This window comes from Aphis gossypii, chromosome X (genome assembly GCF_020184175.1).
Source record: "Aphis gossypii isolate Hap1 chromosome X, ASM2018417v2, whole genome shotgun sequence".
In the NCBI taxonomy this organism is placed as follows: domain Eukaryota; kingdom Metazoa; phylum Arthropoda; class Insecta; order Hemiptera; family Aphididae; genus Aphis; species Aphis gossypii.
Window position 1 is genome coordinate 22,477,738 of NC_065533.1, and position 13,605 is coordinate 22,491,342.

Here is a 13,605-nt window from a genome sequence, read left to right on the forward strand (position 1 = left end):
TATAATTTGATTAAATAATATTAGTTAACCAAACACAGGTCACAGTAACATTGTCACACTAACTATTTCTGAATACGTTTACATTCATTCACGACCCATTTGAACACAATGCACATTTTAATAGGTATTGATTTTTAAAACCGATTTTTGAAAATACATAATTTCAATTTCGAATTGTTAATAATTTATTCAGTTTTAATCTCACAATCATCAGTTTCAAAATTTAATTGAACATAAAGATTATATTATTTATACAAAATACATCCATTTGAGATTTAAAAAAAAAAATAATAAACCTTATTTTTCAACATAATACCTACTCAAATATGATTGTGGGGGGAGGCCAGGAGGGGCATATCAAGCTCAATGAAGTGTCGGAATGCACATGAATTAGAATTAAGCACATAAAATGGCTTTAGTTAAAACACGGTAGTACCTTTCTTTCATAAAACAAACTATACATATATTTTAATAAATTACTATATAATTCATAACGTAGGGGTGTTTAATTAAATACTGTAGATTCCATAAGAAATACATTTCCTAAATAAAATTTAAATATAAATACAAATGTATTATGAATAAAATATTAAAATAATATTAAATATACAAATATCATCATAATAAATTTCAATCTCAGTCTATTCTGTATACATTAAGTATAATTTATATATATATATAATATATATTAATGTGGTTAAAAAATAAAAATTTACAATTTTATCATATTTAAATCAACTAATTTATGTGATTGGTAAAAAAACTAATAATCAATATGAACTTAAAGTACTTATCAAAAATGGTGATAAACACTAATTTAATAGATAAATAGAGATCACTTAAAAAAATAAAATATATTCAATGCTTATAATTAAAAATAGTAAAACTTTGTAATGTTGACATTAAGATTATTAATAATAATAATAATAAAAAAATAAACCTCGCAAAAATATATACTATTATAATATAATAATAAAAGTATATACTTTGAACAATGGTGTTTATGAATCCAACAATTAATTTATAAAATAAATTATAATATATTATGTATATATTAATACATATAAATATATAATTAAAAGTAAGGTATCTAATTTATAAATGTGTTGGATTGTGTGGTATGTTAATGTGTAACAAAACTTTCATTAAAATTATTATCACTAATACTATTAGTTGCTAAAGTTTCTCTAAACTCATAAGACCAAAATCCATTAAAATCAATCAAAATGTTCACTAATACATGACCCATTTTACTGCGTATGATATCTTTTAAAGTTATTTTAGCTGGATCTTCTGGCTTGATCATATCAAAAATTTCATCTTTTATATCGTCCATTGAAACCATTTGTTGCTGCTCCTTTGGTAATCTATCAGCCACAGCCTATAATAAAGTATTATTAGTAATATTGTGGCTTGTACATAGTTAAAATTTAATAACATTAATATTATATGAATGGTTTTTTTGTGAATATACACTATACAGTAGAACTCCGATTATGTAGACTAATTATATAGATGTCAAGGGTGGTCCAAATAAGCAAATATCCAGATGATTGACATATGACATATCAAAGGTTATATAATTATATAAATATAGTATGTATGTATTTATTGTTAATATGTATGTAATATAATTTAAAATTCGTAATCATAAACAAATAATTTTATTAAAATATTTAAATGAAACAAAATAAGCTTTAATTATGATATGTGATATATTTTAAAACTAAATAAAGCTGACTTTTTCTGTTTTTTTCTCGTCCAGTTAATTGGACGTTCGGTTGATTGGCATTTGGATAATCGGAGTTCTACTGTACTTATAAATTATAAAAACTTGGTAAGACATCAAATGAGCACAAGTAAGAATTAAATGCAGTATAAGTATTATTTAAATTGAATTTTTGTAAAGATATTTTTAAAAATTTTTTAAAAATAATTGCCTCTTTTTATCTTAAAGTATTGTAAATAAAGAAACAAATAATAGAAATCACTTACATAATTTATGATGAAAAAAATATATAGGCATAGTAGAACTATTTAATATAAAACAAATTATTATTAAAATTTTCAATAACTAATAAAACTATACAGATTAATTTAAATACTAAAACAAAATATATTAATGTAAATAATTGTAAATAATTAATAACATGTTGTTGAAGTCTTGGATAATAAAATAATATATAGTATATTGATTTCAATTTTTCAGTTTATATTTAATTAAAATAATTTTTGAAATAGAAAATTGAAATATTTATATGTTTATTATAAAGTATATCAAAATAACCTTAAATTATAACTACTTCTTTAAAGTATCGTCAATAGTAAGTTAACAATTTGTATATATTTCAATAAATACTACCTATAAAAAGTAATTTAAAATTAAAAAATACATATTATGTCAAAGTATTTTTGATAAAAATATTAATAAATTAAATGTCAACTATCATAAAATTAATACACCATCAAGTACAAATAGTGTTCATGTGTGAAAGGTATTATAATTTGTCAGTATTTTTTACCTATGTATTTAACTTCTATCAAAATTTTAAGCTATTAGATATTGTCTATAAACTGTATTTATTTTGTACTTGTATAGAATCCAAACTTTAGATTATCATCATTAGCTTATCAATGTTAAACTATAAGAGTACCATACCACAAAATATAAAAATTTAAATTAGCTTATATATTAATATTAGAAACTATGAAAAATATTATATATATTATATTATATAATCATAATTAATTTGAAATAAGCAAATTATTATTATAAGCAAAGTCTAAAGCAAATTAAATTAAATGAAAATTGTAATACTTGTATAATTGTTATTAGACTAAAATACACTTACTCATATTAGATACAGATAAAACAATTTTTACAAAATAAACTTAAACATAATAAAAAAAATTACCCTAGAAAAATAGTTAATGGTAAAAGAATCCAGGTATCCTTGATTTTTTATATCTAAAAATCGGAACAAATATCGTAAAGATTGAGGTTCATGACGATTTTCCGTAGCTAAAACAAAGTTTAAATAACCCTTGTAGTCCATTTCACCATCATACGTAAATGCATCTTGGAATACTCTATCCAAAAATACAGAAGTGAGAGCACCCGATTTATACCTATAATACAAACAAATTTCAAATGAATAATATCAACATCATATTATAAAGATTTATATTTTAATTGAGTATACAAATAATTAATAAATTTATTAGTTCACAATAAATGATACTCTATTCAGGTAAAGAGTGCCCAAAACTTGCGCATGCATATTGAGCCGCCGACAACTTACAGTAGGACCCCCCGGGCAAGATTATATGTGTGATTGAATGGCATTGTACGATTATATGCGATACATGAGTAAACAAAACTAGTTTTTGTCTGAGCAATTGGACACTCTTAACCTGAACAGATCATATATGATAATATTATTATTTTTAGATAATTTAAAACTATTTTAAGTTGTAACATAATTATAATTAGGCTCAAATCAATATGTAAAAAAATGTTCACTATGACTTGTTAAATTAATGTAGGTAGATACATTTTTCGAGTCATTTTTAAATTTAACTAGCTTTGTAGTTGATTTTACATATTTTATCACACATCCGTATTTTTACATGTTTCATAATAATTTCCTCACATAGTTTGATATTTAAGGCTAATATACCATTTTATTATCAATGTTTTTCTTGTAACATTTTATTGACAAAACTATTAGATACTTTCTCAAAACAAAAAAACAAAGTTTTTTATGGATATTAAAAAAATTGAGGTGTGACGAGTACATGTTACACGGCTTAGTCAGTGTTTGTTGTGATACTCTAAGTTAATTAATATGCTAATACGTTTATTAATTTTTATCACAATAATGCATTGTTTTTTATTTAACAGAATTTTTTTATGTTAACTTCCCATAAAGCCGTGTATAAAAAATAAACTATATTTGTATATTAAATAAAGCTTTAATAACTATTATTTATTCCATGTTTGTGTCATAAATAGTGCCAGTGATAGCAAATCTAATGTTGTGTTTATATATAGTTGTTTCAGAAGCACTACCTATTGTAGTATTATTTTGTGTATATTGTAGACTAGATTATTTAATAGCAAATTAAATATAAATAAATATTTGCTAATATATAATAGTAATTAATTAAATAATAAGTATTTAGTTTAAATAGTTTGTTAATAAATAAAATAAATTGAAAAATAACTGTGACAATATTATTAACAATAATAAAATTATCATTATTTACAATTTAAATATTATGAAGAAGAACAAAAAAAAAAAAAAGATAACAAAATTATTACAAACAATTTATGAGCATATAAAATAAAATAATTGTCTATACCCTGTTATTTCTTGGCGACTCAATAATCCATTATGATCTTTATCTAATTCTAAATATGATGAATAAATATGAAGAGCCGAAGGAACAGAAAACCAATTTTTTTTCTGCGATTCTTTACTCCAATTTTCTTCTCGGAGCTAAAAAGAAACGAAATTATATTATAAAATTAAACCCAAACTTCCTAATATTTACATACTATTTTTAAATGCTTAAATAAAATAAATAATTTTAATACATGGGTTCTTAATTAGTTATCTAAGAAGTGGCTCTAATTTTTTTTTCAATATTTTTATATATATAGTTTTTAAGATAATTTTATTTATTTGATGATTCTTTTTTTTAAACAATAATTAAAAATGCATTTTATTTTTGGGGGAGAAAAGGATTTTTGGATAATATACTTTAAATCTAAATTACGTCAGTGTCCTAAAAAAGATTTAAAACACCTGTTTTAAAATATTTATACCTCCAATAGTTCATCAAGAAAACCACAAGATAAGATATCAATGATTCGTATTTTTCCAGTTCGCAAAGGATCCAAATAGAAAAAAAATTTTCTTACAACCATGCATGAATAAAATGAATAAAACATTTTTTCTAATTTTTTCAATTGAGTTAATGTAGGTATGAGATCTAAAATATAAGCTTCAAAATCCTAAAAAATAAAAAAAAAATTAATTAATTAATACATATTATATTAAAATAGGGAATTTAATTATTATTTTTTAATTAAAAAATTAGAAAATAAAACATATAATGATATAAAACTACCATTTAAAATATAATATTTACAGGTGGGATGTATCATACTATAATATTTGTGATTATTTAGTGTAAATATTATATAAGCACTATAAACAAGTGCAATTTATTATACTAAAAGAACTTAATTTAAAAGCATATTACCGCTTCACTCAGATAACCACAACCACTTGAATCATATTGAGAAAGTCCATTTCTAGTTTGATCTATCCATATTTTTTTCATTATATAATTGAAAAATGTATCTATTGATAAATAACCTTTGATTTTACTGTCTTGTAACTGTAGAAATATACTAGGATTAAAAAATGATCTGAAATATAATATAACATATTAAATAATATTGCACTGTAATAAATTCTCTAAATTAAGTAGAAAAAAAGTGATACATGGATAGTAGTATTGTAATTACTTGTATTTATCACTTAATTTTTGTTTGACTTGAATAAAACTTTTATAATTTATGTACTGATTATGTATAAAATTATTCAATGAAGTATGATGCTCTTGAAGCAATGACCACATATACTAGAATAAATTAAATACATTATTTTAAAAGTTTTATGCTAGATTGAATGAATAATCACAAAAGATTTAGTGATGTTATTAAATTAAACAATTTTCACTACAATATCAAATATTATAATATTATAAAAATAAAATGTTATTATGAGTTATACATTTAAATTTAGTTGTCTTAATAAATATTCTTTAATAATAACAGAGGTATTAATAATTTTGATAAAAAAACTTTAAAATAATTATTTAGGTTTGATTAAAATATGAATCTTAAAATACCATTAATATCAAATAAAACAATTAGTATTTTATATTTTATATTTACTGGGGTAAAAGTGGCAAAATATTTTTTTTACAGGCTAAGCAATATTTTAAATTAAGCTAATGAAAGCAAAACTTCTAGTATTGTGATAAAGTCTATTGATCTGCTAAATAATCATCAATAATAAGATATCAAAAAAAAAAAAAAAAAATGTTGAACACTTGTTGACAAAAATACTAAAATATACGGTCTAAGAGTTTATATATAAAAAAAAGAAGAAGTTGGGCAAGTTAAAAACTTAGTGCTTAGCTATAATATTATTGTCATTTATCACATTTTCCAATTTTAATACAAATGAAATGATTAAAACTTATTAATTTTCCTTTAATTTTTTGTAGATGGTTGCTGAATTAACATAAATAAGAGGTATGGTTACCTTATTCTTTAAAATATTGTTTTTATTAAAAATATGAAAAATACATATGTAATAATATAAAGTAATATAATTACTTTCAATTCTTCACTAGTCAATAGTCTTGACAACTCTCTTTCAAAAAAACGACCTCGTGCTTCAGCCCTTAATTGAGCTTTAAAAATGTTGACTTCTTCAGCTACTTGCTAAAAGTTTATAACATTTTCACTTTTACATATTACGTTCCTGATAACAATGATACACAAACTAAATTATACTTACAGGTATATAAAATGTTGGTAAATCATTACCAGATAACCTCTTAAGTATATTAACTCCTGTGTCATCTTGCTGCATGAATTCTTTGAAATATTCTTCTTCGTTTTTATTTTTAACTGCAGATGTAACTATAAACATAATATTAATATCAATGCACGTATAGGTTTACTAAAACGCTTTCTAAAAATTTTGTATTATTATATTATATTATATACAAATATCATTCAAATAAATATCATAAAGTTAACCAATGAAGTAAAACATACTTGTCAAATTTTTCAAACCTTCTTTAATACAATTTTCATAATTGAAATCCATTGCTCATTTATCTTTTAAATGATAACTGATAATACATTCAAAATCCAAAACAAAATATATTATAATGTATATCATCTATTAAAACTGAAACAAAAAAATAAGTTTTACCATGTTATATACTATTATATTATAATAATAAATAATACAAATAGAAAAAATAATATTATAAATATTATAATATAGTATTTAAAATATTTATTTTAATATTTTATTAATATATTGATAACATATTACATTTTATTAATTATATGTATTTAATAAATAATAATATTACGCTGAACTATAAATAATGATCTATTGAATTTAATTAATGTTGTTGGATTGATTTATAAACCTATTAAACTGTTTTATTTAATAATTTTGTTTAAACAATTTATTAAAATATTTTAGTTAAAAACATGATTAATTGATAATAATATCACTTGGTTGGGTTTTTTTTAGTGTTTTGATAAGGTTCTATAACATATTATTTACCATAACATAATGTTGGCTCTCAAGATTGGAATGAATAAGAACTTGGGTGGACTGAAAATGTTTAGGCTATGTTACACTGGCTGTATAGTTTACATTGGCATATTATGTTAGGACAATAAAATTAATAAAACATGTAACTGTCTGTTAACACTTGTGTAATAACTGCTGACATTCCTAATCATATTCATACATATCTAAATTAAATTTGATTTCTTACAAAATCTCAATTATGCTCAATCTTATCAGTAATTAATAAAATTATTTGTATGAGTTGTATGGATAGCCATAGATATAGATCCTATATCTTATATCTTATATTATTTGTACCATTTATACCATAGATTGATAAATTTATATTTTAGTTTGTACTAGACACTTTTTATTTTTTATAATATACATTTTATTATGAATTATAAATATTATTATTTAAATAAAAAACAAGTAACAATGTATATTATACAGTTTCGAGAAAAAAGATTATTAAAGAATATCTGGTTAAAAATGTTCCATATAATATGTCTTTGGTAAAGTATATACTATATAAAAAAAAAAAAAAATCAACAAATTATGACTATCTTAACTCTATGTCAATTATGGATACATATTTATGTTAGGAGAAATTCTTATTTTGGGATCTAATTGATTAGTAAAAATATTTTTGTCAATAATAAAATAAATATAGGTAATTTTCTATTCTTAAGTTTTTAATAATTTAACACTTATTACAATTGTATTTATATTCTTTATACTTATATAGTAATCAAACAATAAAAATGAATAAATTACAGTCAGATGATTTAAACGCTATTGTGAACATTCAATATGGAATTGGGTTTGAGCTTATTGAAGGACAAATTGAAATCGAGATAACTGTTTTCAATGAAACTAAAAAATCTAAAACTATGCCAGCATGTAGAAATCGAATAAACTTTTATGAAGAGTTTATGTGGAAAATTGACAAGGCTACATTAAAATATGGTCGGTCAACAAATGCAATTGTTAAGGTTGAATGCTTTAGAACAACAGAAAAAATATGTTTTGGAAATATATATAAGAGACAAAGAATTGGACATGTGATAATTAAACTTAAAGAATTTCAAATAATAGGGCGTAACTGGGATCAAAGTATATCTATTAGAGGTTATAAACTTCTTGGCACTAGTAGATACATTGAACTTGTAATTGTCTTAATCATACAAGAAGAGAATTTAGAATTTGAGAATTTCACAGATTTTAAAAAAGGCTCAACGTTCAACAACAAGGAAATTAATACTACAAAACAATCATTAGGACTCAATAAACATGGTAATTATAACTTTAAAATAGAATAAAATAATAATAAAAATATAAATAAAAATAAATAAAAGTTAGGTAGATATTTTTATTATATTTATACATTTTCGCATTTTTAAATTGATGATATAACCAAACAATTAATTTAAAATATAAAATTTTAAGATAAATTTAATAGGTATATTAATAAATGTAAATAAAATGTAGGTATACAGTATCATTAAGTAAATATCTTATAAATACAATATTATTGAATTTCACCTAAGTAATGGTAATTAAATATTTTTTTCTAAAAATAAATTAATTGTTTTTGATCACAAAGTACATTATAATTATGATTTTAGGAATAATGATAATTGAAAAATATCTGATAAAGGCAATAAAACATTTAATTTATATTTATTGTAATTAAAATAAGCTGCATATTTATTTTGAGTACATAAAATATACAGATAATATGATACAATATACATTATACACAGTGTCGGTTTGGCCCACATGGCTACAGGGTGATCCCCGGGGGCCCTTGGACATTTTATTTATTAGGGGTCCATATCTAAATGGAAAAAAATATAAGGTTAACTCGCGATTCCGGATTCAGATTCCAATCGATTCAATTTATAAACATTAAGCCATTGATTATAAATACAAGTATTTAATATATTATAATATTATTAAAAAATATTAAAAGTATTATTTTAAATTTGTATATTTTATTTTATGATTTAATGATAAAAAATTTTTAATTTCATATTAAATGTATGAGGAAAATGCAATTATTACCTTTATGTTATATACTTATATGTTTATGAATATTATACATGTAAAAAACCTTTTTTAGTTTTTTGTAATAGGGCCCTTGTAAATTACTGTACAGGGGGCCCAAATATAGCCAGACCGACATTGAATTTATACATACATAAACTGGCTTATCTTAGTACACCTAACACAAATTATTATAGTGTGCAGTAAATAAATTGTATTTTAGAAATTTGTTTAAGATGGACTTATAGATATAAACTTTATTAAAATATGAGTAAATAATTAAAAATCATTAATAAAGATTTATTAATTGTTTTAATATATCATAATTTAAATATACAATGGAAAAAATTAAAACTATTGTACATTTATTTGATAAATATCTTTTGAAAATTAAATAAATATAACTTCAAATAATGTGGAACATTACTAATTTAATTCCCTACATTTTTTTAACATTACAAATTTTAAATGTGACAAAATACATTTAATTGTCTGCATATTATAATTTTTCAAGTGGATTACTGTTCTATTTTTATATGCTATATTTTTAAACATGAATAAAGTAGGAGTACCAACAATAAAATAAACTACGAATAACATTATCTACAAAAATGTAGGATATATATTCATAAACAACACTTCATATAAATTGGTAGGTAACATACAATACAAATATAATGATTTTATTACAGTAGATTCTGCTTAATGTGGGAACATTAGGACTAGACCTGTTTGCCCACGAAAACTGAAATTAGTTCAAAAACTTTTAAATTACTATAAAAATAAAACTAAATATAACATATCTACTAAATAAAATTATTATCTTGAGATGGAAGGTGTACAAAAAATTAAGGTTTAAATGGTTTTATTACTTTTGATAAACACTATCTCATATATCTAATGAACTCCGATTATATTATTTGTTTTTAAATACATATGTGTATATTCTAACGCAAAGATAAAATAGAAATTGCCCACATAAACCAATCTGAGTGCCCATATTAACCGTTGCTCACATTAGGTGGAATCCACTATATTTAAATTTTGACCAGAAAAATTTTTTTTTAATGAAAATTGTTTTATTGGTAACTCACTTTCGAACATAAACAATCAAGATATTTAATAAATATCCAATTGTTGGTTCATATATTATGGTAAAAGTACTAATACAGGTAAAATCAAGAATTTTCAAACTATACTGCAGGCAAATATCCAATTAGGTATTGAGCTTCTAGCAATTGATCTTAATTAATCTAAGAAAATCCAAAAATAATTTGTTCAGATTGCTAACGATTATTGTAGTTTGGGTTTTTACTTATTTTATATACTTGACACTTATACAATTTTTTATATATAATAAATTCAATTATGAAAATAATCTTACACAAAATTGTAACAAAATATTTTCAATTAGTATCTAGATACAGATACAAGTACCTTAAGAGAGATTTAAAAACAAACTATATCCATTGTAAGGATTTAATATATTAAAGAAAACTATATAATACATTTAAAATAGGTACAATCATTTTTATATCAGATTTTAAATATAATTTTATACATATACTATAGTCATTGTCAATAAAAAATATTAATTAAAAAGTAAATAATAATAGTTATGTATTTATACTTCATAGTTTAAGAAAATGTATGTAAAAAAATGTATATAAAAGTTTATAAAAATAAAATAAAAGTGTATTATATTTAATCAATAAGTACAAAATAAGTAATAGCCAACAGGTATTATTAATGTATTATTCTCCATTTAACCATTTATAGTTAATAATAATAAAAAAACATAAACATAGACTTTAATGTTTATTTTTAAATAAAGAAGACTAAAATATGTTCAAATATTTATTCTAGTTAAATATCAAAGTAAGAAAATAGTTGCCTTTTATATCATAAGAAAGTTTTAAGTTTATAATTCATAAAATAGTCGGTAAATTCTAGGTTTCACTGGAATTTGTACTTTTACCATAACTCCTCTAGGTATAAAAAATAATAATTATTACAATCATAATTCATATTTACTTATAGAATTATACAACAAATACAATAATGACATAATTCAAGAAAATTCAAGTATATATAAAACACAAAGAGAAAAAAATGACAGAATAAATCAAATCAATGAACAAGAAAAGAGCCAATTTAGCAATATACTTGAAAAACAAGAATCACGATTTCATGAAATACTTAATAAATGTGAAGAATTACTAAACAGTTTAAATATTGATAATAAACATGAACAATTTTGTAAAAAAGGAATGCATAATATCAATGAACTAAATACTGTAAAAAAAAAAGTTGAACAATCAATTAAAGAGAGTAAAGATTCTCTGAAATCAAGTGGTTACAATGAACATAAACTTAGTGAATTATTAGCAACTTGTTTGAAACATACAGATGAATGGTTAAAAGTTATGCAAAAAATTAAAAAAGATATTGAAGTAAATAAACTATATAAATGCTCTAGTAATTCATTTTGCAATTCAAGTATTCAATCTGAAAATGACTTTGAACGACCAACTATTATAGTAAAGGAAATTAAAAAAAAACTTAATGAGTTAATAGAATATATAACTAATATGAATAATAAGGTTAAGAATAACAAATCTAAACGCTCACGAGAAATATCAACACTAAAGAATGCGAGTTGCATGTTGAGCAAAGTATGTGACATAATTGCTAAGAAAATAGGCGATGACAGATGAAGTTGTTTAATTAAAATATTTATATATATATTGTATACATTGATCAAAAAAATTTTTTTTGACAAAATATCCACATAAAAAATCATTTCAATGATCTTATAGATATTGGATTTATTAATTTTATTGTTCATAAAACACATTATTAATCTTTTGTATTTAAAAATAAATTCAATAATATACATTTGTACCTATAACATTGAATGCTTTTTATAAATTTTAATTTTTAATAGACATTTTTCGTTTAATATTCAAAGAAATAAGATTCATACTTCAAACACATTATAATATATTAGTTGAATTTATCGCTAATGATAAAAATGCAGTTTTCTGTAATTCAAAAGTTGAACCACTTATACTTAAACACAGAATGTCGTTACATTTCTTGCCTATGAGCATTAAAACATCGAACTAGTGATATAATATAATAAATAATATAATATAATATAATATAATATTGTCTTTATATTTTTTCTAGTAGAATTGATATGTGCGGTGCTCGGGGATGAAATCTCCGATCGATAATATATATTTAATAGTCCATTCATTTAAGTGTTTAACCCACATTGCCCTTACGTAGAATATCTTTTCAAAATATTGTGATTCTTACCTAGTTACCTCTGTTGTTTTGTAGGTACTCGTTTAATCGTTTGTGATTTTGTCAACATAATAGGGTAATGTCAGTCGTTGCCTGCTGGCGATCATAACGATATTCGTAATGTACTATGCATAGTTATGCACCATGCACTTTTAAATGTTTGTTAGCAACGATGTCGTGAGTTTGAATCAAAAAAAAAAAATTAATTGTTGTCACTAATTCACTATTATCGGTTATCGTTACTGTCTACTTAACGTTATCAATAATTGATAGCGCCGCATAACAATTAATAACAGTCGGTTACAACTTAGGGCCGTTCTTACTATGTCCGGTTAAGACTAACCGGTAGAATTCTATCATCGGTTAACCCGTGATAAATTCTTCCGGTTAGCGTTATTATCAGGCCCTGACCGAACATCGTACGAACGCCCTTACAAATTCACATTGACAACAGTGACAATATTGTTAGATAGTGGGCCTGCAGTAGGACCGCCAGGCCGGGCCGCCGAGTGGAATTCGTTAGTCGTGAGGCCGAACAGTCTGATCCAATAACGATCACACGACTACAACGTCAAGTCGTCGACATCGTTAATGGACGATGATATTATTATGTTTTAAGGTCATAGACTTCTGTACTAAACGTCAATTATCATGAAGATTAGAGATAATCTAATATCGATATCTCTAATCTTCACGGTCATATTATTATATAGAAATCTGTGTGTTTAAGGTTAACGCATAGAGTAATAATATTATAATATGCGTTACTCTATAGCGGGTTAACGTCGGTAACGTCGTGACGATAACCATTTCGCCAAAACGACTGAACGTCTTCGAAAAAAAA

General features: G+C 22.6%; 2 protein-coding genes across 3 annotated transcripts; one reads left to right on the forward strand and one right to left on the reverse strand.

Moving 5' to 3' along the window:
- Positions 1-161: 161 nt before the first annotated feature.
- LOC114120674 (serine/threonine-protein phosphatase 2A regulatory subunit B'' subunit gamma-like) lies at positions 162-13,198 on the reverse strand. Of its 2 annotated transcripts, none has more exons than XM_050208133.1 (10): positions 12,774-13,198; positions 6,866-7,001; positions 6,603-6,727; positions 6,419-6,526; positions 5,540-5,655; positions 5,272-5,440; positions 4,832-5,020; positions 4,366-4,502; positions 2,916-3,129; positions 162-1,381 (listed from the first exon to the last, which is right to left on the reverse strand). In XM_050208133.1, the coding sequence occupies exons 2-10, from the start codon at positions 6,915-6,917 to the stop codon at positions 1,124-1,126; spliced, it is 1,368 nt and encodes a 455-aa protein (XP_050064090.1). In that variant the 5' UTR covers positions 6,918-7,001; positions 12,774-13,198; the 3' UTR covers positions 162-1,123. The 2 variants fall into 2 exon arrangements, with proteins under 2 accessions (XP_050064090.1, XP_050064091.1); XM_050208134.1 differs by lacking the exon at positions 12,774-13,198 and adding an exon at positions 7,392-7,558.
- LOC114120675 (uncharacterized) lies at positions 8,606-12,569 on the forward strand. The gene is made up of 2 exons (XM_027982648.2): positions 8,606-8,696; positions 11,490-12,569. Exon 2 carries the CDS (start codon positions 11,720-11,722, stop codon positions 12,164-12,166), a length of 447 nt encoding a protein of 148 aa, XP_027838449.2. The 5' UTR covers positions 8,606-8,696; positions 11,490-11,719; the 3' UTR covers positions 12,167-12,569.
- Positions 13,199-13,605: the final 407 nt, after the last annotated feature.

Bases quoted from the DNA above. Each gene is read 5' to 3' on its own strand.
- LOC114120674 (XM_050208133.1), bottom strand. From the start codon at position 6,917: ATGGATTTCAATTATGAAAATTGTATTAAAGAAGGTTTGAAAAATTTG. The intron at 5,021-5,271 runs GTAATATGCTTT...TTTATTTTTTAG, and splicing joins GTGGTTATCTGAGTGAAGCG to GATTTTGAAGCTTATATTTT. The intron at 4,503-4,831 runs GTATAAATATTT...GTTTCTTTTTAG, and splicing joins TTCTTGATGAACTATTGGAG to CTCCGAGAAGAAAATTGGAG.
- LOC114120675 (XM_027982648.2), top strand. From the start codon at position 11,720: ATGCATAATATCAATGAACTAAATACTGTAAAAAAAAAAGTTGAACAA.